This window comes from Oncorhynchus tshawytscha, linkage group LG29 (genome assembly GCF_018296145.1).
Source record: "Oncorhynchus tshawytscha isolate Ot180627B linkage group LG29, Otsh_v2.0, whole genome shotgun sequence".
In the NCBI taxonomy this organism is placed as follows: domain Eukaryota; kingdom Metazoa; phylum Chordata; class Actinopteri; order Salmoniformes; family Salmonidae; genus Oncorhynchus; species Oncorhynchus tshawytscha.
In genome coordinates this window covers 15,532,721-15,559,587 of record NC_056457.1, presented here as the reverse complement: position 1 = coordinate 15,559,587, position 26,867 = coordinate 15,532,721, and the positions used below count along the sequence as shown (strand labels likewise).

General features: G+C 41.8%; 2 protein-coding genes across 3 annotated transcripts in view; one reads left to right on the top strand and one right to left on the bottom strand.

The window, feature by feature from the left end:
* psme2 (proteasome activator subunit 2) lies at positions 1–6,254 on the bottom strand. Its single transcript, XM_024392838.2, has 11 exons — positions 6,103–6,254; positions 4,064–4,096; positions 3,869–3,931; positions 3,579–3,665; positions 2,031–2,079; positions 1,730–1,827; positions 1,412–1,480; positions 1,220–1,287; positions 1,040–1,094; positions 839–925; positions 1–440 (listed from the first exon to the last, which is right to left on the bottom strand). Exons 1-11 carry the CDS (start codon positions 6,148–6,150, stop codon positions 360–362), a joined length of 738 nt encoding a protein of 245 aa, XP_024248606.1. The 5' UTR covers positions 6,151–6,254; the 3' UTR covers positions 1–359.
* A 6,098-nt stretch (positions 6,255–12,352) lies between these two features.
* The window catches only part of prex2 (phosphatidylinositol-3,4,5-trisphosphate-dependent Rac exchange factor 2), a 230,805-nt gene continuing 216,290 nt past the window's right edge, over positions 12,353–26,867 (top strand). Inside the window, exon 1 of one of the 2 annotated variants that reach the window (XM_042308947.1) lies at positions 12,353–12,866. In XM_042308947.1, the coding sequence (XP_042164881.1) occupies positions 12,708–12,866 (159 nt within the window). In that variant the 5' untranslated portion in view covers positions 12,353–12,707. The remainder of the gene's footprint in view (positions 12,867–26,867) is intronic. The other variant, XM_042308946.1, reaches the window with a different exon arrangement.

The following is a 26,867-nucleotide window of genomic DNA, read 5'->3' as shown; positions in this document are numbered from 1 at the left end:
TTAAACATTAAAGATGCGTTTATTAGCATGAATAAAAGAAACTGAAAAATCTGGACAAAGCTAAGCAGCTTTGTTGCAGATGTACAAACAGGACTGATTGGTATAGTAGGACACCAAAGGATGGAAATCAAACAAGTCTGCTAGCCTGAGGCTAGTAGAAAATGTGCCAAACTAGGCCGCTAGCTAAATTCTCACATTTCAAATATCACATGGCATAGAACAATGTCACCCGGGTTATTTCAAACTGTGGTCTAATAGCCCGGCTGGCCAGTCCCAACAATCCATCTCTTAGTATACCCCTGAAAAATGTCACATTGTTGAGCCTGACTATTCTTTCATTCCTCCCCTTCATGCATATCTCAGTACATTGAGGGCTTTTCTTCTCCTTTCGGATTAGTGACTTTTTCCAGGTTCTTGCTGATGATGTCATACAGTTCCGCCTGTAGCACACAAACACAGATAGAAACATTGAAGTAAGTGCTCTTGCATCTTTTACAGTAAACTGGAGCTTATCTTTGGGGTTGGAGGTTTATAGCTGGACCTAAATCAAACCAAGTTGTGGGACGTAGTTTCATCTTGACATTAGTTCACTTTAGAGGTCTAAAAACATCCGACAAACATGAATTCATCCCTTTGACCCATTCCTCTTATAGATTAATGATGTTATTATTAATAATAGACAGACTAGTGTTAGTAGTAGCAGTATATACACTACTATAGTCGTGTATATGGTAGTAGCATCTTGGCTCTGTCCCAAATGAGACCCTATTCCCTATTTAGTACACTACTTTTGACCAGAGCCCATAAGGGGCACTATATAGGGAACAGGGTCACTCACATAGAAGCCACGGATGTCCAGAAGGATGACTCTGATGTCAGAGTAAACAGCCTCATCCTTCTCATGGACCAGAGAGCGGTAGTCCATCTGATAACAGGAAGAAGGAGAAGAAATATGGGGATGAGTAAGAGAAGGGCATGTGTCAGACAATGGGTCAGTTGAATACAAAATTGGGTAGTGTCTACAAATGCCAATTCTCACCACATGAGTTAACTTGGAGGCTTTAGCCACTGCATCACCCCTCTCTGAAAAGTACCTGAAGGACCAAAAGTTATTGTGAAATGTATATCTATTTTGTCAAAGGTTGTCGTCAAATTTAGGATCAATGTATGATAACCTCAACTGCTCTAAGTTACTTGAACGTATGAAAAGCTATCATACTTGTTAATGTTGGTGTGGAAGCCGTCCACTTTGGTCTTCACTGCAGCTATTCTTTCCAAGATTTTCTCCTGGAAGTAACACATGGAAATCGATTTTAATGAAACATCAGGAGAATACAATTCCATCTGTACCAGTTTAATGTTTTTCATGAACGACCACTTGACCTTAAACATACGTGTGTTGACCATTTACCTGGATTGCAACGCCAAAGTCATTCCCATCCTCTATTTTGGGGATGAGATGCTGAATCCAGCAGGACACCTAAGAAGATAAACATCAATGACTGCTACAGTAAATTTAAACCTTCACCAACCTATATCAGAGCATTGCATCTCATTTGACCACAAGAGGTCACTGTTGCTTTATTTTTCATATTCTTACTGTAATGGCCTCAGTGCTAGGACATCTGTCTAATTCTTACTGTAATGGCGGTCTTCCGCAGTGCTAGGATCTCTGTATGATTCTCACTGTAATGGTCTCCCTCAGTGGTAGGATCTCTATAGTTCTTACTGTAATGATTGTCTCCCTCAGTGCTAGGATCTCTGGTTTGACTCTGTCAAGCAGCTTCACAATCTTCTCATTCCCTTTGATGAAGCCACATTTTGGAGCTGAAAGAGACCAAGGAAAAACACCACCAACTGGTAAGTTGCCACCACCTGCATCCATATAAATTACATTTATGGAAAATAATAAAATACCCACTACTTGGAATTATTTTAGAAGCCTATTTTAAAAAATAACTGGTCTTGAGCTAAGGAATGGCAACTACCACTCCTGAATGAAGGCAATGACTTGAACCACTGTCTCTTACCCTTCTTCTTCTTCTTCTCATCATCATCATTCTTGTCAGTCTCCATTTCCTGGAGGGAGAATAAATTAGTCAATCTGTAGCCTAATCTGTAGCCTACCATGTGAAATATACAGTGCATTCAGAAAGTATTCAGACCCCTTCACTTTCTCCACATTTTGTTACATTACAGCCTTATTCTAAAACATATTAAATCAAATCATTAGTTTACACACAATACCCCATAATGACAAAACAAAAACAGGTTTAGATATTGGCAAATGTACAAAAAAAATAGAAAACGGTACCTTATTTTACATAAGTATTCAGCACATATTGCACTTTTACTTTCTTCAACACTTTGTTTTTGCATCATTTAAACCAAATTGAACATGTTCCATTATTTATTTGAGACTAAATTGATTTTATTGATTTATTAAGTAAAAATGTGTGTTCAATCAGCATTGTTGTAATTGTCATTATTACAAATATATATAAAAATCGTCCGATTAATCGGCATAGGCTTTTTTGGGTCCTCCAATAAATCGGTATCGGCGTTGAAAAATCATAATCGGTCGACCTCTAATCCAGAGCATCCCAAACAGGTTCAATGGGTGACATGTCGTGAGTATGCAGGCCATGGAAGAACTGGGACATTTTCAGCTTCCAGGAATTGTGTACAGATCCTTGCGACATGGGGCTGTGCATTACCATGCTAAAACATGAGGCGATGGCGATGGATGAATGGCACGACAATGGGCCTCAGGAACTTGTCACAGTATCTCTGTGCATTCAAATTGCCATCGATAAAATGCAATTGTGTTCGTTATTGGTATTGGTAGCTTATGCCTACCAATATCATAACCCCACCATGGGGCACTCTGTTCACAACGTTGACATCAGCAAACCCCTCCCCCACACAACATCATATACGTGGTCTGTGGTTGTGAGGCCGATTGAGCGTACTGCCAAATTCTCTAAAACAATGTTGAAGAGGCTTATGGTAGAGAAATTAACAGTCTATTCTCTGGCAACAGCTCTAGTGGACATTATTGCAGTCAACATGTAATTTGCACACTAACTTGAAACATCTGTGACATTGTGTTGTGTGACAAAGCTGCACATTTTAGAGTGGCCTTGTATTGTCCCCGGCACAAGGTGCACCTGTGTAATGATCGTGCTGTTTAATCAGCTTCTTGATATGCCACACATGTCAGGTAGATGGATTATCTTGACAAAGGAGAAATGCTCACTAACAGGGATGGGGGGGAAAAATATATTTAAAAAAGTGCACAATTTGACATAAGCTTTTCATGCGCATGGAACATTTCTGGGATCTTTATTTCAGCTCATGAAACATGTGACCAACACTTGTTGCGTTTATATTTTTGTTCAGTGTATATGGTATGTGTCCCAAATAGCCCCCAGTTGCCTATATAGTATGCTACTTTTGAACAGAGCCCTGTGGGTAGCCCAATGGGCCCTAGTCAAAAGAAGTTCACTAAATAGTAAATAGGGTGCCATTTGGGAACAGATTTTGTATTTGGTTAGAAGAGCATGATAGCCAGTCACCTCATCCTCTGGAGTAGGAGGGTCTGGTATAGGGATGTCTAGAGGAGCATGGAGAGTGGACAGGTCTGTGATGCTGAGATCCTCCTCCTGTGAGAGAAATGGAAAGGAGAGTGGGATGGAGGAAGAGCAGGAGCGATAAAGGAAAAGAGGAGTGGGAGGGAAGTGGAGAGATAGATGAGAGGAAAGTAGGTAGAGCCGGTTGGACAAGATATGGATGAAAAGGTTGGTTAATTTCACAATGTGGGAACAAACAGTGATACATGGGATGTGAACTAACCAATGAGGCCTACCTTCAGCAGGTTGTCCAGTTGGGTGATCTTCAATGGGATGTAGTTTGAAAACAGATCCTCTGCCTAAAAAAAACAGAAATAGGTAAGAACTAACTACACCATTATGCCACAATGGCATGCCCATTTCTACTTCAAATGGTAATGCAATTGCACCAGCAGACATCTGTTAACACAATAAGGCAAACACATACTAACCTGTTGATACAGAGACTGGCGGAAGTTATCCACCTAAGGCGAAGGGACGAAAAGAAGATATAGTGGCTGCGTTTCAAACTCATAAAAGACACCCTCTTCCACTTACCCTCGCCTTATTCCCTTGGGGGAATGCCCGCAGCAATATTTGTCATTGGTCCAAATTATTAGCCAAGCAAGGGTAGTTTGCAACCTAAGCCCCACAGCCCTCGTTTTTTTAATGGAGTTTGCGAGTGTACAATTATGAAACGCCCCATAATTCAATTTGCGATGATTGTACATCTGCTAAGAAGAGTCCGCCAAAACGTAAAACCTCAATGGCAATATAGAGTAAACATACAAGTGTAAGTAAAAACAAATGTAAATAAGTTATTTTTAAATAGTGCTACTAATACAAAGCACGTCTTATAAAAGTAATGATGTTTTTGTTTGGTTGTCTTTTGGAAATAAAACATTTTCTTTCTTCAGATGTTCCAGCTAGGCAGGCTAACGTTAGTTAGCAAATTAATTTGCTAGCTATCATGCAGTAGGCGAATATTATTCAATTATATAGTTAATAAGTAGACATGCAATCATAATTGACGGTAGCGCATATAATGCACACACAAGCTACCAGTGGCTGAAAACACAATCATCTCGGATGAACGAGTGACGAATTTCCGGCAACGGCGGTCCATTTAAAAATCATTCCTTCCTACCTTGCCCTCGAAGTGTATACTCGTCAGACTAACAAAATTAAGGAAGTTTCCTTTAAAATTATTCATAAATATTATCCTGCCAACCACTATATGAAGAAGTTTAAGGAAAACATCAACTCAAATTGCTCCTTTTGTAATGACCACCCAGAAACAGTTGTGCATCTTTTTTGGTATTGTATGCATGTAAGAAAACTGTGGCAAGACATCAGTAGGTTTATAATTGAACACATTTATGAAGATTTTACACTATTGTGGAGAGATGTACTGTTTGGATTCTTTACATACAATATAAATAAGCGGAATCATTTTTATGTAATTCATTTCATTATTCTTTTGGCCAAATTTCATATTCACAAATGTAAATTTACAAACAGAAAACCACATTTTTGTACCCTACAAAAAGAAATTGAACTGTATTTTAAGACGGTTAAATGCTTGACTAAGAAAAAAGCTGTTAGAATTGTAAGTGTGTGTATGTCCCTTAAGGTCCTTGTGTAATTGTAATGTGATATTGTACCCCCTAGCCCCGCCCCTAGCCCCGCCCCTAGCTCGATTGTCCATTGTTTGTAATCTATGTATGCTTGTGTTCCCTCATGTGCTTTATGTATTGATTTGTTATTATTATTATTTTTAAAATATAAAAAAAAAATAATAATAATAAAGAAGTGTATACTCGTCAGACGTCATAACACGTCATCAGAAGTGTCTACTTAATTTGAGGTCTGAGGGTGTGTCTTAAGTGTTTGGAAAGCAGCCTTTGTCTATGTGGTGCATAATGTGGAAATAGGTGCACTAAACTCATACTATAAAATAATTTAAACTCACAAGAACATTAGGATCAGTGTGTCATAATTGTGTAATATATTGTAAACTACCTTTACACACCTAAACTCAGTTGGTGTTAGTCGCGCTGCAAAAAAAGACAGCCTGGAACGCCCCGTTCTTACCCGTTTTGTTTTGCTTTCGCTTTTGCACGAGTAATGGCTGTCTGGCAGAGTGACTAGGGAATTTTCCAACTAACAATGGCTATTTGTTTCTCAGGCCATATCGCAAGAAAAAAAGTTTAGTTATAACATATATGTAGGTATTCTTATGCAACCATTCGCGCACAGTTAAATGGTAACATTATGTCTGAAAAAACATTTAGCCCAATTAACGCTAGCAAGGTTTCTTGGTCCATTGACGTGATTTAGGCTACATATAGCTTCGATGCAACCAAGAGAGTTGCACCGAAGCTAAACTAATGTAGCTAACGTTAGCTAGCTACATCGTGGAGATGCCAAAAACAACGGCTAAATTAACGCTTAACACTTAATAACAACATATGCATTAGTTAGTGCTTACCTTCACTGCGTTTACAGCTTTTATTTTCAGTACAGATGATCTCGACATTTTGAGAACGGTTTAGTGAAAATATTATCAAGTAAAAGGCCCCGTCGTTGTAAGCCTATTTCCTCAAAGAAGACTACTTTCGTTTTCATAGGATTACATTCGAAAACCACCTGATCAAGCCACACCCACTGAATTCATTCTTCAACAAAATATATATGCGCTTGATATTTAGCACATTTGTTTGCTATTGAATTAAATGGCTATTTCAGATACAGTTGCTTGCTCACAAACTCATGATTGGAGACGACCAAGACCAAAACTCCCCATACAAAACATATTTACTGGGGACATTTTAATTGTGGGAACCCACAATAATTGTGTATATAACACATTTGTTGGCATTGGCATAATTATATTACATTTACATGGGAGTTGGCTTTGATTAAAGTTTCATCACAAACGCATTGATGATCATTGACCAATAGAGGGCGGCACACATCAAGGTTTATATTTCTCCGTGATGGATGTCTTCACTTTACTGTTGGACTACCCTTCACTGCATACCTGCATAGCAGCTTATCCGTGTGTACGTTTTATATGTATACAAATATAGCCTATGATAATGGCATACACATACCATTGCTTGTCAAACTTGGTATTTAGTATTTCATTAGGATCCAAATAGGAAAGCTAGACTAACCAGGAGGACATGTCTAAAAAGCTTTCCTCACTATATTTATAATAATGTCTTCATTTGGAGGTATTCTACCTGCATATACTCTAGTCTAAATAGTCAGACATTCTGAATCAATTTTCTACTCACCCAATGAGTAGGCCTAATTAATGTTCAGATCAAGACCCTGGGACTTAACACCTCCCTCTGCAACTGGATCCTGGACTTCCTGACGGGCCGCCCACCAGGTGGTAAGGGTAGGTAACAACACATCCGCCACGCTGATCTTTAACACGGGGGACCCTCAAGGGTGCGTGCTCCTCAACGTGACCAAGACAAAGGAGATGATTGTGGACTACAGGAAAATGAGGACCGAGCACACCTCCATTCTCACCAACGGGCCTGTATTGGAGCAGGTTGAGAGCTTCAAGCTCCTTGGTGTCCACATCACCAACAAACTAACATGGTCCAAGCACACCAAGACAGTCGTGAACAGGGCACGACAAAACCTCTTCCCCATCAGGAGACTGAAAAGCATTGTTGGTTAAAGGCTTGTGAGTAGGCATTTCACTGTAAGGTTGTGACAAATAAAATTGTGACAAATAAAATTGGATTTGATCAAAATTTACTAGGACTCTGGCAAAAAGTAGTGCACTATAAAGGGAATATGGTGCTATTTGGGGAAAAAACACTGTAAAATGGATCTAATTTAATTATCACGTTACATCTTTGATTACGGTTAATCCTTATTAAACCATTAGCTTGGGTTGTGAAAATGACTCCCTCAAAATCCTCTTTAAAAGGATTAGTCCTTCAACACACCCAGTGAACTAAAACAGGTAAATGTGGGCGTTAATGATTCCTCTTAAACAGGTGCCCAAGGGCTCTCTCCATCTGATTAGTAATGTACACAATACCAAGGTTCTGGTACAGTGCTCTTCAAGTTACTGTTTTGGCCAGACTGGTGCAACATCAAATACTCCTACTCTAAAAAACTTGACACATACGGCCCCTGGTCTCTCCACTGTTGTGGCCTACTTTAATGACCAGACAATAGGTGTTATATGAGGTGAATGAATGCAATAGCTGCAGGATAATTATGCAATAAGGCATGAAGGGGGTGTGGTATATGGCCAATATACCACGTCTAAGGGCTGTTCTTAAACACAACGCAATGCGGAGTGCCTGGATACTGCCCTTAGATGTGGTATATTGGCCATATACCACAAACCCCAGAGGTGCCTTTTTTTTTGCTGTTAGAAACTGGTTACCAACTTAATTAAATGTTTTGTAATACCCGTGGTATAGCATTCAGGGTTGGAACCACACAGTTTATAATGGCATTAGACTCTGTCCAGTAGTCCACTGACTGACAATACCATTTCCACTTGTCAGGGCAAAAGAAGGTTGTGGGGGAAAAATCCTTGAAACAAGTGGAGAAAACGGCACAGAACCGATCCTGATGAAGGATATTTGTGAATGACCTATGCTCCCCAAAGACCAAAAAAGTTTAAGGGAGAGAAATCACACGAGATACTTATTTCCCTCATTAAAATGATAATCAATTTATAAAATTTTTGACATGCGTTTTTCTGGATTTTTGTTGTTATTCTGTCTCTCACGGTTCAAATAAACCTACCATTAAAATTATAGACTGATCATTTCTTTGTCAGTGGGCAAACGTGTAAAATCAGCAGGGGATCAAATACCTTTTCCCTCACTGTAACAGCACGATTTGCCAAGATAGGATACTCTAAGGGCAGCCCAATCCAGAAATCTGGCAGTGGCTTCTGATTAAATTGCATTTTCACAGAACCGCGTGTTGCAATTTCTATTAGGTTCTCTTGTTCAGATATCGATAAGTGGACTGGAGGCAAGGCATTAAAGGGATAATGAATCCAGTTGTTTGTGTCATCCGTTTTGGGAAAGTACCTGCGTAATTGCGCACCCAACTCACTCAGGTGCTTCGCTATATCACATTTGGCATTGTCCATAAGCTTGAGTTCATTTGCACACAAAAAATCATACAATGATGGAAAGACCTGTGTGTCGTCCTTGTTAATGCAGACAGAGAAGAGCTCCAACTTTTCAATCATAGCCTCAATGTTGTCCCGCACGTTGAATATAGTTGTGGAGAGTCCCTGTAATCCTAAATTCAGATCATTCAGGCGAGAAAAAACATCACCCAGATAGGCCAGTTGTGTGAGAAACTCGTCATCATGCAAGCAGTCAGACAAGTGAAAATTATTGTCAGCAAAGAAAACTTTAAGCTCGTCTCTCAATTTAAAAAAGTGTCAATAATTTGCCCTTTGATAACCAGCGGACTTCTGTATGTTGTAAAAGCTTTACATGGTCGCTGCCCATATCATTGCATAGTGCAGAAAATACACAAATTTAGGGGCCTTGCTTTAACAAAGTTAACCATTTTCATTGCAGTGTCCAAAACATCAATCAAGCTGTCAGGCATTCCCTTGGCAGCAAGAGCCACTCGGTGGATGCTGCAGTGTACCCAAGTGGCTTCGGGAGCAACTGCTTGCACACGTTACCACTCCACTATGTTTCCCTGTCATGGCTTTGCGCCATCAGTACAGATACCAACATGAGCAGCAGCTACGTTTGGCTACATACGGACCATTAGTGAAATTCCCGTGAGAGAGTAACAGTTAATGTGATTGGATGTTAATTATTTGACAAGGCTACCTGTATTTGACACTGTTTGTTATTTCGCTGAACACTAGATGGTTTCATTTTATTTTTGGCAGTGAATTGGGGCTACTCAGTCGAGAAAAAAACCTCACCAAAATGTATAGCCCCGTTGGAAAATATAAGTGGACTGTCTAAAAATGTGAAGATTTTTTTATTTGGCGTACCCCGATTATAAAAAAATTAATGTGAATCACATTTTTATTTGGCGTACCCCGACGGCATTGCGCGTACCCCCATTTTGGGAGTACCTGGGCTACAGCATTCTGCAGTAGTGTGTTGTTGTTGTTGCAATGATATCTGTCCTTACCTCACATTGGCTGTGTCCCAGGTGGCGCCCTGTTTCCTTTGTGGTGCACTGCTTTCACGAAAGTTTAGCAACCCTAACTGTAACCCCTAGCCTAGCTAGTGTTAGCAACCTAGCTAACTTTAGCCACAAGAAATTGGAATTCGTAACATGTCATACATATTGCAAGTTCGTAACATATTGTACAAATTGAAATTCGTAACGTATCTTAACAATTGTCATTCGTAACATATGATACATTAAAAATTACAATTCGTATGATATGAAATGGATGATGGACATTCACAAATGAATACCACACCAAACGTAATATATCACACTAATTTGAGTGTCCTGGATATTCGTTTACTACGTTGCTTCTACCCCTTGCAGTCACCTCACACATCACCTTGATCTTGGGCTACTACACAACATACACTTAGCATTACTTTCTTAGCTACAGTATACATATTTCCCTGGCACATCACATCATTTATGCAGCAGCATATAAAATGCATATAATACATTTTTGTTGTGCTGTGCTGTGCTCATCAAACTTTGTCATCCAAGTCTGGCATTCTCTGGATTTATGGTGCTTTCAAGACAACTTGGAACTTGGGGAAAAAAACAAGATTGAATCATAATGACGTCATTGACATTCAGGTCGTAGCTCTAGAAAGAGGCCCGAGTTCCCGACTTACAATTCCGAGTTGGATGACCGTTCAAAATGTATTTTGCCAGTCGGAGCTAGTTTTTTCCCGAGTTCCCAGTTGTCTTGAACTCACTGACATCAGATATCCCAGTTCCCGAGTTAACAGTTGTTTTGAGTGCAGCTGAAATCATGCTGGATTGACAGTATGGCCAATGTGGAATGTTTATCATTTTAGTTTGGAAAAGAGACCCTTAAACTCAGAAATGGGACCACACACCCACTCCACTGAATAGCAGGCTAGTGATTGTTTTGCAATGCTTGCAGTTAGCCACTGATTCCTTCCAAACCATTCATTGTTGAATTTACGATTTTCAACTTGTTGTGTAATGTTTTTGTCCAAGGGCCAATGAGCACCAATACGTTTAATCTATAATTTCTCTTCATTATTTCTCTTCTTATGACAAGGAATAAAAAATATTTGCCAGTAGATTGTCGACTTGATTCATGATGATGACTGCTAGCTAAGATTTTGAAAGTATGATGCTGACAGTCCAATCAAAGCTTCTGTAGATATAACGTGGTTTGACGTCATTTTATCTGTGGCCAATGACCTTGAGCCTTCTTGGATGGGCACTTCTAATTTAACTCTATGGCAGCACCCAATGGGCTAGAATTTTCGATCTGTACCCTTAGATTTGGCAGTGATGTAGTGTCCCCATGAGTGACAGAACACTGAGCCAATCACGGCGCAACTAGAGAACATCACTAACCCCTACGCTCCTTATTTTCCGCTGGCTGCCCCACCAACACAGAAAGCACTGAGCTAGGCTGAAGCACCTGCATTTTGGAGCTGCCTTACTCAAGTAAGCAAAAGAGACCATGTTTGTATGGAGGCTTAATTAACTCAATGATTTTTAATTGAAATGTTTTACTGTTTGCAAACTGATATGTGACACATAGTACTATCAAAATAACATGCAAAACAGGCAACCCTCCCCCACAATTTTTATATTAAATTTTTTTTTTAGCTAAAAATGTGGGGTTCAAAACAGGTGGGGCTCTGCCCTGAATGACAGATGGCCAGTAAGCCACTCTGGATAAGAGCATTTGCTAAATTACTAAAGTACATTTATTAAAAATGTATAATAATAACTACTCTCTCACATTAAATGTAACTTTTGCGTTAGGCTAATACATAACTTCTAAACCCCAGATAGCAGGCCTATAAATAGTGAGAAACTCCAAAACAGTATGTCTGGGTTAGTGTTATACCTCTACCATGCATCCCATGAACATTTCCCCTCCATACTGTTGGTCTGAAGGTAGCAGGCTGCGTTGTTTCCAAAAGGACACCGTAATCCCTATTTAGTGCACTATGGGTCCTGGTCATAAGTAGTGCACTGTGTAGGGAATAGAGTGCCATTAGGGACATGTCATTGGGGACATAACCTGGGTCTCCTGGCGGCCATTCCCAGGGTTGGTTTCCTGTCCTCTCCGTGGTGGTGGTTGGGTGGAAGCATAGAGATAGATAGAGGACTCTAGTGCACAAAAGCCTATTTTATCAGCGCAATTGAGGACTTTCACCATTGTGAATTAGTCTACTGGGTGGGACTTTCTATGGGTTAAGGAAGGATGACATAATTCCATCCAGGTCATGGGGGGGGTGGTCAGCCAATTAGTTATACTTGTGAGAAAACATTCCACTTTGCAGCAAATCACCAACCTTGGCTTCATACCATTTCAGACAACACACTCCAGGTGGTAGTATGCACCCTTTCAGTTTGTTTACAATCCCATAGAAATTGTAGAAGAAGAAAATGTACTATTTTAAAATGGAGTTGGCCCTGCCACTGCTCATAGACTCCACAATACGACATATACCCTGTTACGTCGTCTATCTATCTCTATGGGTGGAAGAGCGAGAATGAGTTGGGAGGCTGGAACTGGGATGAAGGTCTAAACAGGAGTCAAGTAGTTTGACTGATGTCCAGAGGCGTACCGCTGTTGTGTTTCCTTTCTCTCAGTCAGGCAGGCGTGTGAAACTAAGCGAGGGTCTCCGCATTTGATCGTGAAATTTGAGCGTTTATAGCGGCGAAGTTGTCAAATTGATTTTTTTGTTTTGGTTGTTTCGTACAGTGTGTTATAAAGGGCCTTTTATTCATTGGACTGAGTGCGTTTGCACCGCAGTGAGAGAGTGCATGGAGATTCACCTCCACTTTTAAACCATGTTGCAAACTTTTTTCCGGCAACAATTGAATTAAACTTTTTAATATCAAACGTTCCGCAGACAATATATCGCCTTCATGAATTGCGTTATCACCATGACTGATGAAAGCAAAGGAGAACACGGGAAAGGCGAAAGCGGGAAAGATTTGGAGAAACAGCTACGTCTGAGAGTGTGTGTTTTGAACGAACTTCTGAAGACTGAACGGGATTATGTCGGGACACTCGAGTTCCTTTCAGTGAGTTCATAAAGTTGTATTATTTAATGAAGTAGCCTATTTAATATCTCCCAGATATATTCGCTTGCTGCAGGAAATCTCACAGGTTCAGACAACAAACGTGCCTATTTATTATGCAAGGGGTATAGGAGTCCTCCGACTCCCAAGCAGCAGAACTCATGCGGTTCACCTCAAAACCAGAGTCGTGCATTGCCTGTCAATCTCATTGATGGTGAAACTCAAACTATAATTTTGTCAAACTCAGAGTAAACCACTGTTTCATTATCTAGCTCAGTTGAGGGTCTACCAGCAGAAAATCCGCATATGTCTCTTTCCTGCAGAGTTTGTAGCCGAGGCCTCTTCTCAAAGGAGATTACCTTTTCAGATTAAGTGTGAGAAATTAGGAAAGCAGCAACTTTAACGGGATAAAGGAAGGCATTCTTCTCTGTGACTTTCTGAGACCAGTGTGACTGTTTAATCCTATTCTCAGATTCTTTCAATAATACAACTTTATAATCGTTTTTTTGCTACTTAAAAGACAAGGCTTCCTTTATTATAACAAGACTCCACTGAGAGATTTAGATGCAGGCCTATTTTTCTGATATCTAAGTGTCTACAAATAATACACAGTTAAATATTAACCTGCTAGAACTATACGTTTCCCTGGGACTTTGCAAGTTTCATGCAATGTGAATGTGGCTTGAACACAGTGTCTGGGTGATCAATCGAACTTGGAAGATGATTATATTGTGATTCTCATACCAGCCATAAAAGTGGTCTGAAAACCTCCACAGCAAATACCTGGGAGTTGAGCTCTTTGCCAAAAGCTGAACCAATACACACACAAAAACAGGTGCCAACAGAGACACAGGTGGACCTAAAATCAAAACCACCCATACTGGCACACAGCTGTTCTCTTGCACACCACTATGTGTGTGTGTGTGTGTGTGTGTGTGTCTGGAGTGGACTCCCCGATGCTGCCTGGCCTGAACGGTAATGCAGGACTTGGCTGGGCCATAAGAATGACATTCTGTCAGCTTAATGGCGTTACTAAGAAAACAGCCAGGCTCAAAGGCAGGAAGGACGGAAAGCCACTGCTGTTTAAAAAGGCACACTGGGTCCTGGATGCCCGTCTATGCGTGCGAGGCAACTTGAGAAAGCTGTTAGCATATTTTCTAAATGTAAATGAATTGTCTGTCGAGTTATTTATGTCTCACTTTGTTAGACAATGTTTGGCTAGACACATTAATGACAGTGAAGGCGACGTAATACATAAGCAAGGTCCCAGAGTTTTTCTAAGGAGATCCGAACAGGAAAACTCTGGGCCTTTTCATAACTTGTGATTATGACTGTGTTATTAAGTCTGCATACATGTGAAGGAAGCTTTTGAACCTGTCATTTACAACCCGGGAGGTAACCACGGGTCAGACTCAGGACTGGGGCCATATGTATCAAGCGTCTCAGAGTAGGAGTGTTGATTCAGAATCAGTTTTGCATTTAAGATCACAATGAATACGATTACATGGACACTAACAGGGACCTGATGCTAGATCAGCACTCCTACACTGAGACACTTGATACATACGTCTCCAGATCTAGACGGTGTCTGTGTATCCTGACCAACATGGCCCCCCCCCCCCACATTACTTTCCCAAGACTTTGCTTTCCCTGTATGGTGGGGGTGGGGGCTGGAGGCACTGTGTTGTGTGTCATTAAGAAGGTTATTTCCCAGACCACGTGTTCTGTATGTAGACATTCCTCTTCCTCTATGCCTTCTTCTCTCCCTCCTTCAATCCCTTCCTTCTTTCTCTCGCTCCCTCCATCCCTCTGCTCCACAGATGGCTCCAATGGACTGGAGGGAGGGAAGGAGAGAGGGATGGATGGAGGGAGGGAGAGAAAGAGAGGGGGATGTTGGGAGGGAAGGAGAGCGAGGGATCGAGGGAGAAATGTGGGATGGGGTGTGTAGGAGAGAGGGAGGGAGGGGAGAAACTAGGAATGACTTTTAGCTTGATACAGAGCAATCCTTCTGGAATAGTCTCTTCCTAGAAAACATCCCACCATCATTCCATAATTGGGTTGAGATACAATGGAATGGATAGAGGCAATGGTTATGTCCCAAATAGCACCACATTCCCTACATAGTGCACAAGTTTTGGTCAAAAGTAGCACACTAAGTAGGGAATAGGGTGCCATCTGGGAATCACAAATAGCATGGGAGTGTCCTCTCTCTGTCCTGTGTTTTTGGGAATGCAACCCCTGCCTCCGCCCCCCCTATGGTGCTGTGTCTGGGATTCATTCAAGGAGCTGGCTCTAAAGCACTGGCAGGAAATCAAACATTTGTTTATTTATGTGTCAGTGTTATCGATAGTGATACTTCTATCTATGCTATTTTTCCAAGTAGTTATGACATTTTTCATATATATTTCCTTTAAGCAGCCTCGCATTTGCTCAGCCAAACTACTGTAGCTTTACAGTTCAGTGGTAAACAAGTAACATTTTGCCATCTCCAAGTCCTGAATATGTTCAAGCTGAGAGGTTCATATGATGTTGATGAAAGGTAAGGTGCCCTCTCTGAGACATGGGGAGGGAGGGAGAAAGAGATGAACCTACTTCTCCTCGTCGCTCTTATCATGTGTGTGTGTGTGTGTGTGTGGGGGGGAGGGGGGGTCATCATCTGGGGGTGAAATAACACCCCTGGGGCTGGGAAGAGAGAGATCATTTTCATCTGATGCTCTTCATTAGAAACACACATACTTCATCCAAGCATCTGATCCTTGAGGTCCTCAACTCTGCAGTAACAGTGAACAATCCATGTTCTCGTCACGTGGCTTTGAGAAAGAACTGAAGTTCACCAGCCACACATCTTTTTGCACCGCAGGAAATCTGAGAGGAACTTTCACATGAAGGGTCTGGTATTATCTGGATTATCGATGTCTAACATCCAAATATCCATCTCTTACTCAACACGGGCCAGGGGTTATGCGCCCTGGTCAAAAGTAGCTGACTATAGGGAATAGGCTGCCATTTGGGAAACACAGGCAGACAGTTTCAGACTCTGGTCCAAGAGGGCATGTGTGACTGTTTTGGGGGTCGCGGTCTGACTCCGGAGGGATGAGCCCGGAGGATCTGCCAGGGGGGAAAGGGGTATAAGGGGGCAAAGGGGAAGACATTACCAGGAGGGTGCAGGGGGGGGGAACGGGGTTAGGTTAGTGACGTGGATGCCTAGGCTTGGTGCCTGTTCTTGTAAACCATATTTCCTGGTAGAGGCAGGAATTCCTGAGAGGTTAAGAATTGCAGGGGAACAATGAAAACACCGTCCGGCCAGTAGCTAGCTGCCTGCTGGAGTTCAGCTCAGAGGAAACTAAAGGCTTCTCGCTACTGCATCCCAAATGGCACCCTATCCCCTCCATAGTGCACTACTTTAAACCAGAGACCTATATAGGGGAATGGGGTGCCATTTGGGACTCGCACCACTGCCTAACTACTGAACCCTAACACGACCTGCCTGGCTTCACAATACAATAAACCACAGTACACTATCTACAGCTGGGGCCTGGGGCAGTGGAAAACGACATGGGAGACTTTTTAATGTTGTCCCCCAGTCCTCTTTAGAGAGGTTTCTCAAATGAGCAGGGCCCACGGGGAATAGGGCGCCATTAGTGGCACAGCTCATGTTTATTCTGGACAACTGAGGGACAAGAAAATGACATGGTCTTTCAAAAAAATATCTGGTTGAAGGAAACAAGGGATGGATGAAAAGGTAAACTGAGTGTAAACTAAACTCTCCTGGTGATTGCATCCCGTGCTTCTCCTCTTGTGGCAGGTGTTTTTGTGTTACTGGGTACTCTGGAGGCCTGGCTGTGACCGTGGCATTGTTGACAGTTTTGGTTTTGAGCGAGGTGGACAATGAAACCCACTCCGTTGCACGATAAGCACTTCAGTGAGAGGGTGTCGTGAGGGAGAGAAGGGAAGCCTTTTATGTGAGACTTGTAGGACTGCGTCTCAAATGGCACCCTATGCCCTTTTATAATGCACTTTTGACCATGGCCCATAGGGCTCTGTAGAGAATAGGGTGCCATTTAGGATGCAGGCAAAGAAGCAACTCTCTGTGTAATACATTCCCCTAGGCTCTGCTGTATTAGTGGTTCCCTCTGCATCCCTCCCTCCTTTCCTCCCCCCTTGTCGCTGCGACAGCTTGTGGAACCACAAAGAACCATAAATTGACCACCTAAATGTAATGTTTTTAAAACCTTGATAATCCCACTAGTAAAATGAGATTTGACGTGAAACTAAATGTGACTCTATAAACTCTGACTGAATCACTTTTCCATGCAGGCTTTTCAATAATTCATCTCTCTATCAACGTCTTTATTTTAGCTCTGTGTATATTTGGTCGTCCGCGGAGTACATTTCCCTTCAGTGAAAAGCAATAAAGCTAAACCTGTGGTAGTTTGATATTAATTAAAGCTTGTAAATCAGAACGTTTTTGAGCTGAGACGGGAAAACAGGGCTGATGAGGAAAACACAGACGCGGAGCTCTCTCTCTCTCACTCACAATCTGTGTTGGGTTTGTTTACCGGGCTGTCAGGCTGGTGATCTTGTTTTTGTGTGTCACACATGACCAGTGGTGAGCACGGTGTGTGTCTGTGTGCGTGTTTGGATGGGGGCTCCATATCCTCTGGACGGACATCCAGTGACCCCAGTGTCGTGACCTCTTGTTCTCCTCTCCTTCCTGTCGGTTAATCTGAAGACTTCACTAAGTTCCTCCCCCGTTCCCCCTCCTGACGCACCAGCCCCCTGGTGTTCTGGAAACGGCAACAGACGATGTCGACATACAGTGTGTCCCTACTCAATCAAAACACATGCATGCGCTCGGATAAAAACATACGCACGCTAACGTGTGCTACTGCTCAGATAGGAAAACACTCACACGTCGTAGCGAGTGCAAAGGAACGGATCAATCCTGTTTATTACCCATAGGCACACTGACACACATCACGTAGCTCCTCATCACCCAGGGCCCTAAGACTGACCCCCTACCCCTCTCACCTTCTCACCCCCTGCCCCTCTTGATGAAACCTCGAACTCCCCTGCTGCTCACCCATACCCCCCCCACTCTACCTAATACTATCACCTCTCCCTCCATTCTCCCCCTGCTCGTCTCTTTCCCTCTCCCGCTTTCACCTATGACCCCTCTCATCTGTAACCCTCTCACCCCTTTACTCTCACTGGACCAAACCGTAGCTAATGGATCTCTCTCTCTCTCTTCTCTCCACCCCGCCGTCCCACCGGCTGCATATGTTCCGTCCATTATTACCTGCATCCCAAATGCCACCCTATTCCCTATATAGTGCACTACTTTTGACTAGGGCCTATAGGTCAAGTGCACTACATAGTGAAAAGGGTGCCATTTGGGACACAGCCTTTGTTGACAAGGAGAGTTGTATTTTTCCAGTGCTACTTGCAGCATCATTAAGATCTCTATCTCTCTAATCAGGCAGGCCTGTCAAAAACACACACACACACACACACACACACACACACACACACACACACACACACACACACACACACACACACACACACACACACACACACACACACACACACACACACACACACAGGGCTGGTTCTTTTCCAGAGGATTTGTTCTCATGGAGGGGGATTTTTTTAATCCTCCCTCCCTCCCTCCCTCCCTCTATCCCTTTATCTTATTCTATCTTATCCTCAGCTCTGCCCAGAGCCTCTTCTCCCAAGGTTTAGAGCAGGCTTGTTACACACACTGTGTGTCTTTATCTGAGTGTGTGTGTGTGCACAGAGATTGTGAGAGAAAGAATAGATGTTTTTTCTCCTGTCCTCTCTTTTTTTATTCTATTGGGTCAATGTCTCCAGTGTGTGAAAACAGCAAAAACATTGTGTGGTTCTTTTCTTTCTGTCCGTCCTCCTTATGAGGCCCTGAAGATTTGCAGCAGGTATCTCTGTCTGCATTCTAATCTCACACTGGCCAATGAACCAACCAACCAACCAACCAACCAAGGCATAAATAGACTGGTTTCATCATACCTCTGCTGGTTCAGGAGCATGTAATCACCACCCAAGTTTATTTCCCATAGTTGTTGTGTGTGTAGTTGGAGTGTTTCCAAGTCTGTTGTGTGTATTCCTGGCCGATTGTTTGTTTGTGTGTGTGCGCGTGCAAACTAGGGATGGGCACGGTTAATTGAATATCCGAACAAACGTTAATATTCAAATGAATTAATGTTCAGTTTTGAAAAAAATTTGTAGGCCTATTTTAATAATGAACAAGCGTTGTTAAATTACATTATCCGTGAAACATTTGGACCTGCAAGGATATACCATTTGAAATTCAAATTTCAATAAACCAACTTTTGAATGTAGTTTTTATAACGGTGCATTGAGCTAACATACTGCTGGGCATTTAGCCCTCCAGGAAGTCCTATTTCCCCCACTTCAAATAGCAATCACAGGCACTCACCTAATGGAGTTTCCATAATACCTGACACAGAACAATGCAAAACACTCACCAGAATTTTTTTTTGTTGTAACTGAATCAGTTCTATCATTGCGAAAATCAGACTTCTCTTTCGTAGTTGCTGTTAGCCAAACTATCGAAGAAAAGCAGCAACTCTGCTGTTTACCTCTGCAATGTGCATTTGAGTCATTCTGATTGGTCGTGAGTCCATCCCTAGTGTGTGTCTGTGTGTGTGTTTGGAACCTAACCTGAGCGCTAGACTAAATTTGTCTCTGTTGGCAGAGCTGAATGATTGCAGGGATTAACTATCTGGTAGAGCAGAGCACTGGAGTGGAGAGAGTGGAGACGTCACTAGGTGCACCTCTAGATCCCTTATCAATGAAAATGTTGGACAGGGCTAATTAAGTAAATACCTATCTCCTTTTCCCGTGTGGCTTGGGGATTTACCTTCTGACTTTTCAGTGAGGTTTTATTCATTAGCTCTTAGAGAATGAGAGACTTACATTTTTTTCACAAATGAAGATTTTATTTAATTGAACTATTATGATATAGTGATATTGGATCATTCTCCTGTATCATGCTTAATTACACCAAAATAAAATACACTTAGTGACAGAATAAGGAGAATGAACAGAGTGCGTCTTCAAGACCCAAAATGTATTAAATGCGTAAACGGAATAATAAAGACCTTTGCCATTACAAATGTAGACATATACGACAGAGAAAAGCCAACCCTTAAAAACAATTCGGGATGCTTTTAAGGTGTACATCAGGAGAATGATAATCTCATACTCTGCAAGAGTTAAATCTGAGTTAATGATTTATTTTTTGGAACTTAAGTAGGAATACGATATTTTACTTTTGAAGAGAGCCAACAACTACAGGTTAAACGCAAATAAAGTGTGCAAATTATTTTATTGTAAATAAACCTGGTAAACACCTCTGAGGCCTCACAAAAAGAATACAGTTGAAGTCGGAAGTTTACATACACCTTAGCCAAATTAATTTAAACTCAGTTTTTCACAATTCTTGACATTTAATCTTAGTAAAAATTCCCTGTCTTAGGTCAGTTAGAATCACCACTTTATTTTAAGAATGTAAAATGTCAGAATAATAGTAGAGAGAATGATTTATTTCAGCTGTTATTTCTTTAATCACATTCCCAGTGGGTCAAAAGTTTACATGTATTGCCTTTAAATTGTTTAACTTGGGTCAAACGTTTCGGGAAAGCTGTCATAAGCTTCCCACAATAAGTTGGGTGAATTTTGGCCCATTCCTCCTGACAGAGCTGGTGTAACTGAGTCAGGTTTGTTGTCAGGTTTGCAAACCGTAGTCTGTCTTTTTTATGGCGGTTTTTGAGCAGTGGCTTCTTCCTTGCTGAGCGGCATTTCAGGTTGTCGATATAGGACTCGTTTTACTGTGGATATAGATACTTTTGTACCTGTTTCCCCCAGCATCTTCACAACGTCCTTTGCTGTTGTTCTGGGATTGATTTGCACTTTTCGCACCAAAGTACATCATTTCCAGGAGACAGAACGTGTCTCCTTCCTGAGCGGTGTGACGGCTGCGTGGTCCCATGGTGTTTATTTTGCGTACTATTGTTTGTACAGACGAACGTGGTACCTTCAGGCGTTTGGAAATTGCTCCCAAGGATGAACCAGACTTTTTTTTCTGAGGTCTTGGCTGATTTCTTTTGATTTTACCATGATGTCAAGCAAAGAGGCACTGAGTTTGAAGGTAGGCCTTGAAATAATACCACAGGTACACCTCCAATTGACTCAAATGATGTCAATTAGCCTATCAGAAGCTTCTAAAGCCATGACATCATTTTCTGGAATTTGCCAAGCTATTTAAAGGCACAGAGTTTTAATGACTCCAACCTAAGTGTATGTAAACTTCCGACTTCAACTGTACATGTCAAACCAGTTATAATTATTTAAGATAAATAGACATTTTAATAGCTTCTATGGAAATTAATTAAATAACAGCTTGACTGATCCTACAGCTTTCTTTCTTCAGGGTTATTAAATCTAGAAGAAGATTTAGAAGAGAAAGAGCAGGCAGGCCAGGGAGAGAGGACGGGCAGGCAGAACCGTGCGCATATATCATCGTAATCTGCATCTCACAATGCCTTAATTGTCTTGCATGCCTCACAAATTCTTCCTCTCTGGTTTTATTTAAATTACACAACTTTCCCCAGGCCTTCATAGCCATAGTCTAGTTAGGCAATAACACAGAAAATAATGTTTTATCATAACTGCACTGTGAATTAAAAAAATAATTGACTCCCTTTTTGTGATATCCAATTGCGATCCAATTACAATCTTGTCTCATCACTGCAACTCCCTGACGGGCTCAGGAGATGCGAAGGTCGAGTCATGCGTCCTCCGTAACATGACCCGCCTAACTGCTCTTCTTAATACCCGCTCGCTTAACCCATAAGCCAGCTGCACCAATGTGTCGGAGGAAACACTGTTCAACTGATGACTGCAGTCATCCTGCAGGCGCCCGGCCCACCACAAGGAGTCGCTAGAGTGCAATGAGCCAAGTAAAGCCCCCCTGGCCAAACTCTCTCCGAACCCAGACAACGCAGGGCCAATTGTGCGCCGCCCTATGGGACTCCCGGTCACGGCCGGTTGTGACACAGTCTGGGATCGAACCCGGATCTGTAGTGACGCCTCAAGCACTGCGATTTATTGCCTTAGACTGCTGCACCACTCAGGAGGCCCTGCACTGTGGTGTTAATTATGTAGGGGAAAAACATTGTTTTTAGGATTTTTCTTAACGTTAAGGATCCTAACTTGGTTTAAAAGTTCACACCCCTATTACAAACAAATACAAGAACATGTTTCAGTATAATACAATATGCTACAAAACAAGATGTAGATTTAGCAATAATGGCTGTTAATGCCAAAAAGGCTTTCAACCGTCGTGAATGGCCTTTTCTATTCAAAACTTTGGATGCCTTCAACTTTCCAGCTCAAATAATACATTTAATAAAAAATATCATATACATATTCTAAAGTAAAAATGTACAAAAATAATGCATTATCTGATGAAATTGCTTTAGAAAGGGGTACAAGACAGGGATGTCCTGTCTCCCTCCTTCTGTGCACTGGAAATTGAACCGCTTGCAGAAAGAATTAGACAGGACCCAAACATAACAGTTATCAGTATGGATAAACATAAATATAAACTAAACTTATTTGCAAATGATCTCCAATATTATACCTGACTAATATTGAGAAAACAATGCCTGCCTTGTAAAATGAATGTAGAACCAAACAGACAATGTCAATTAGAAAAAGAATAACTCATGATCTACAGCAATCCTTTAAGTGGACCAATGTTAAATACTTAGGATGCTTATACAGTGTTTTCGTAAAGTTTTCATACACCTAGACTTTGTTCCACATTTTGTTACGTTACAACCTTATTCTAAAATGGATCCCAAAAAATGTCCCTCATCAATCTACACACAGGTGTACCCCACCGAAGACATTCTTTAATAAAGTATACTCGGCCATAAGACAACTCATAGAGTATAAAGGAACTTTTTTCATGTCCCAAAGTCTGAGGGTGGTTTTAACCTTTTATGTTTTTATTTCACCTTTATTTAACCAGGTAGGCCAGTTGAGAACAAGTTCTCATTTACAACTGTGACGTGGCTAAGATAAAGCAAAGCAGTGCAACAAATACAACAACACAGAGTTACACATAAACAACCGTACGGTCAATAACACAATAGAAAAATATATGTACAGTGTGTGCAAATGTAGAAGAGTAGGGAGGTAAGGCAATAAATAAGACATAAAGGCGAAATAATGACTATTTAGCATTAACACTGGATGATGATGATGTGCAAGTAGAGATACTGGGGTGTAAAAGAGCAAGAGGATAAATAACAGTATGGGGATGAAACTTCCAGCTTTGGAATTGTATCAACACGCCACCCAAGGATTTTACAAGATGGGCGTCCCTTACTGTCGCAAGATGGGCGTCCCTTACTGCATTGTCAAGGGCAAGGCCAGGCTGGGAAGACTGGTGCACAGAAAGACCTGTACCTCAGTCGCCTTCAGTTAACAGTGGGTACAGTACATATTGCAGATGAACATGCTCATCCCCGGAATCTTTTCATGTGTCTGTTTTCAAAGGACGGAGCTAAGAACATGAACAACTTCATAGTTAAGAACACAATGACAATATGGAAGAAAATGAAAGGGATTCTACAAGAACCACTATCCCTCCCTAGAAACACACCCCTATGGAACAATCCTTGGATAGCTTTTCAGAATTCACAGATAAATTGGCCCACATAGAAAACTAAAGGCATAGAAATGACTTGGTAACAGGAAATACAATTATTTCCATGACAGAATTAAAAAGCCATTTTGGACTAACCAATATAGACATTTTCAAAGACATTTTGCAACTTTGAAGTTTTATAACACAATGTTGATCTGAAATCTTTTGGGCATCAGGGCAACGTTGAGGGATTTCTATTTGACACAGAAAAGGATACTCGTATGATAGGTAAGTTTTCTATAAATCCTTGCAGAAAGCATATCTAACTGAAAATCTCTTAGAAAAAAAGGAACTATTGGAACCAAGACCTAAAAATAACTGATATTGGCAAGAGTTGTAGGGAATGTTGAAACTTTAACAAAATGACAATTAACAAAAATGGATGCTTAAATCCAGTAGAAACTAATGTACATAATTTATTATAGAAGACACACAATTCACAAATTCTACAGCCCAATGGCAGAGTCATGTCTTAAGTGTAAAACGAACAGTGACGACTCAGTGACTCATGCCTTCTGGGAGTGATATAAAGTCCAAAAGTTATGGGCAGAGTTAGAAAGTTGGCCTTCAGAAGTTTTACAATATCAATTGACTTTTAATCCGCCTGTCTACATATTTCAAGACATGTTATATGAGGGTGCGGTGAGATACCCAGTGGGTTCGACTGTACTTTTCTTGTCAATTATTTTGAAAACTTTTGCTTAAAAACTGGAAATCAAGTGAATATCCATCATTGGGACGGTGGAAGAGTCATTCATTATTATTATTTGAATATTTAAAGGGTGTGGGCGACAGAGAAGGGCAGAGTAGTGCAGTTTGAGGTCATGTGGAATCTTTCAAGCCGTGGAGATTGAGGCGGTGGGAGCGTGTGGGTCTGGGCAGGGGGGATTCCGTTGATGTTTGTCTGTTGTCTTTTGTCTGTGAATGTTTTGTGGGGAAAAAAACATTTAGAAAAATGTTATTGATTCAAAGCTGTAGACATTGATAATGAAGACATGGCTCAGAACGCACCGTTGTGGGGCCCCAGTGTTGAGGATCAGCGGGGTGGAGATGTTGTTACTCGTCATCAAGCTCGAGACCCATGGTCTCGACCCCGCCCTGTGCAACTGGGTACTGGACTTCCTGACGGGCTGCCCCCAGGTGGTGAGGGTAGGTAACAACATCTCCACCCCGCTGATCCTCAACACTGGGGCCCCACAAGGGTGCGTTCTGAGCCCGCTCCTGTACTCCCTGTTCACCCACGACTGCGTGGCCACGCACGCCTCCAACTCAATCATCAAGTTTGCGGACGACACAACAGTGGTAGGCTTGATTACCAACAACGACGAGACGGCCTACAGGGAGGAGGTGAGGGCCCTCGGAGTGTGGTGTCAGGAAAATAACCTCACACTCAACGTCAACAAAACTAAGGAGATGATTGTGGACTTCAGGAAACAGCAGAGGGAACACCCCCCTATCCACATCGATGGAACAGTAGTGGAGAGGGTAGTAAGTTTTATGTTCCTCGGCGTACACATCACAGACAAACTAAATTGGTCCACCCACACAGACAGCATCGTGAAGAAGGCGCAGCAGCGCCTCTTCAACCTCAGGAGGCTGAAGAAATTCGGCTTGTCACCAAAAGCACTCACAAACTTCTACAGATGCACAATCGAGAGCATCCTGTGAGGCTGTATCACCGCCTGGTACGGCAACTGCTCCGCCCACAACCGTAAGGCTCTCCAGAGGGTAGTGAGGTCTGCACAACGCATCACCGGGGGCAAACTACCTGCCCTCCAGGACACCTACACCACCCAATGTCACAGGAAGGCCAGAAAATCACATTGTAGGATTTTTTATGAATTTATTTGCAAATTATGGTGGAAAATAAGTATTTGGTCACCTACAAACAAGCAAGATTTCTGGCTCTCACAGACCTGTAACTTCTTCTTTAAGAGGCTCCTCTGTCCTCCACTCGTTACCTGTATTAATGGCACCTGTTTGAACTTGTTATCAGTATAAAAGACACCTGTTATCAGTATAAAAGACACCGGTCCACAACCTCAAACAGCCACACTCCAAACTCCACTATGGCCAAGACCAAAGAGCTGTCAAAGGACACCAGAAACAAAATTGTAGACATGCACCAGGCTAGGAAGACTGAATCTGCAATAGGTAAGCAGCTTGGTTTGAAGAAATCAACTGTGGGAGCAATTATTAGGAAATGGAAGACATATAAGACCACTGATAATCTCCCTCAATCTGGGGCTCCATGCAAGATCTCACCCTGTGGGGTCAAAATGATCACAAGAACGGTGAGCAAAAATCCCAGAACCACACGGGGAGACCTAGTGAATGACCTGCAGAGAGCTGGGACCAAAGTAACAAAGCCTACCATCAGTAACACACTACACCGCCAGGGACTCAAATCCTGCAGTGCCAGACGTGTCCCCCTGCTTAAGCCAGTACATGTCCAGGCCCGTCTGAAGTTTGCTAGAGAGCATTTGGATGATCCAGAAGAAGATTGGGAGAATGTCTTATGGTCAGATGAAACCAAAATATAACTTTTTGGTAAAAACTCAACTCGTCGTGTTTGGAGGACAAAGAATGCTGAGTTGCATCCAAAGAACACCATACCTACTGTGAAGCATGGGGGTGGAAACATCATGCTTTGGGGCTGTTTTTCTGCAAAGGGACCAGGACGACTGATCCGTGTAAAGCCCAGCAACAGCCCCAAAACATCACTGCTCTAGAGGAGATCTGCATGGAGGAATGGGCCAAAATACCAGCAACAGTGTGTGAAAACCTTGTGAAGACTTACAGAAAACATTTTACCTCTGTCATTGCCAACAAAGGGTATATAACAAAGTATTGAGATAAACTTTTGTTATTGACCAAATACTTATTTTCCACCATAATTTGCAAATAAATTCATAAAAAATGTGATGTGATTTTTGGGATTTTTTTCTCATTTTGTCTGTCATAGTTGAAGTGTACCTATGATGAAAATTACAGGCCTCTCTCATCTTTTTAAGTGGGAGAACTTGCACAATTGGTGGCTGACTAAATACTTTTTTTGCCCCACTGTATACAGTCTAAAGAAGATCCTATATATTTTGCCTCTGGGTCTGGGAATCTTCCCCCTCCCCTCTTGTGAATGTAAGCTGTGGTAGATTGGCGATTTAACTGATTTTGAGTCATGTAGGTGTAAATGATAACCAATGCATGATGCTGTGGTGTGTGGTGTT

Coding starts and splice junctions, on each gene's coding strand:
- psme2 (XM_024392838.2), bottom strand. CDS start 6,150: ATGTCGAGATCATCTGTACTGAAAATAAAAGCTGTAAACGCAGTGAAG. Junction 1,095..1,219: donor TTCCACACCAACATTAACAA/GTATGATAGCTT, acceptor TTGGTCCTTCAG/GTACTTTTCAGAGAGGGGTG. Junction 926..1,039: donor CCTCCAAGTTAACTCATGTG/GTGAGAATTGGC, acceptor TCCTGTTATCAG/ATGGACTACCGCTCTCTGGT.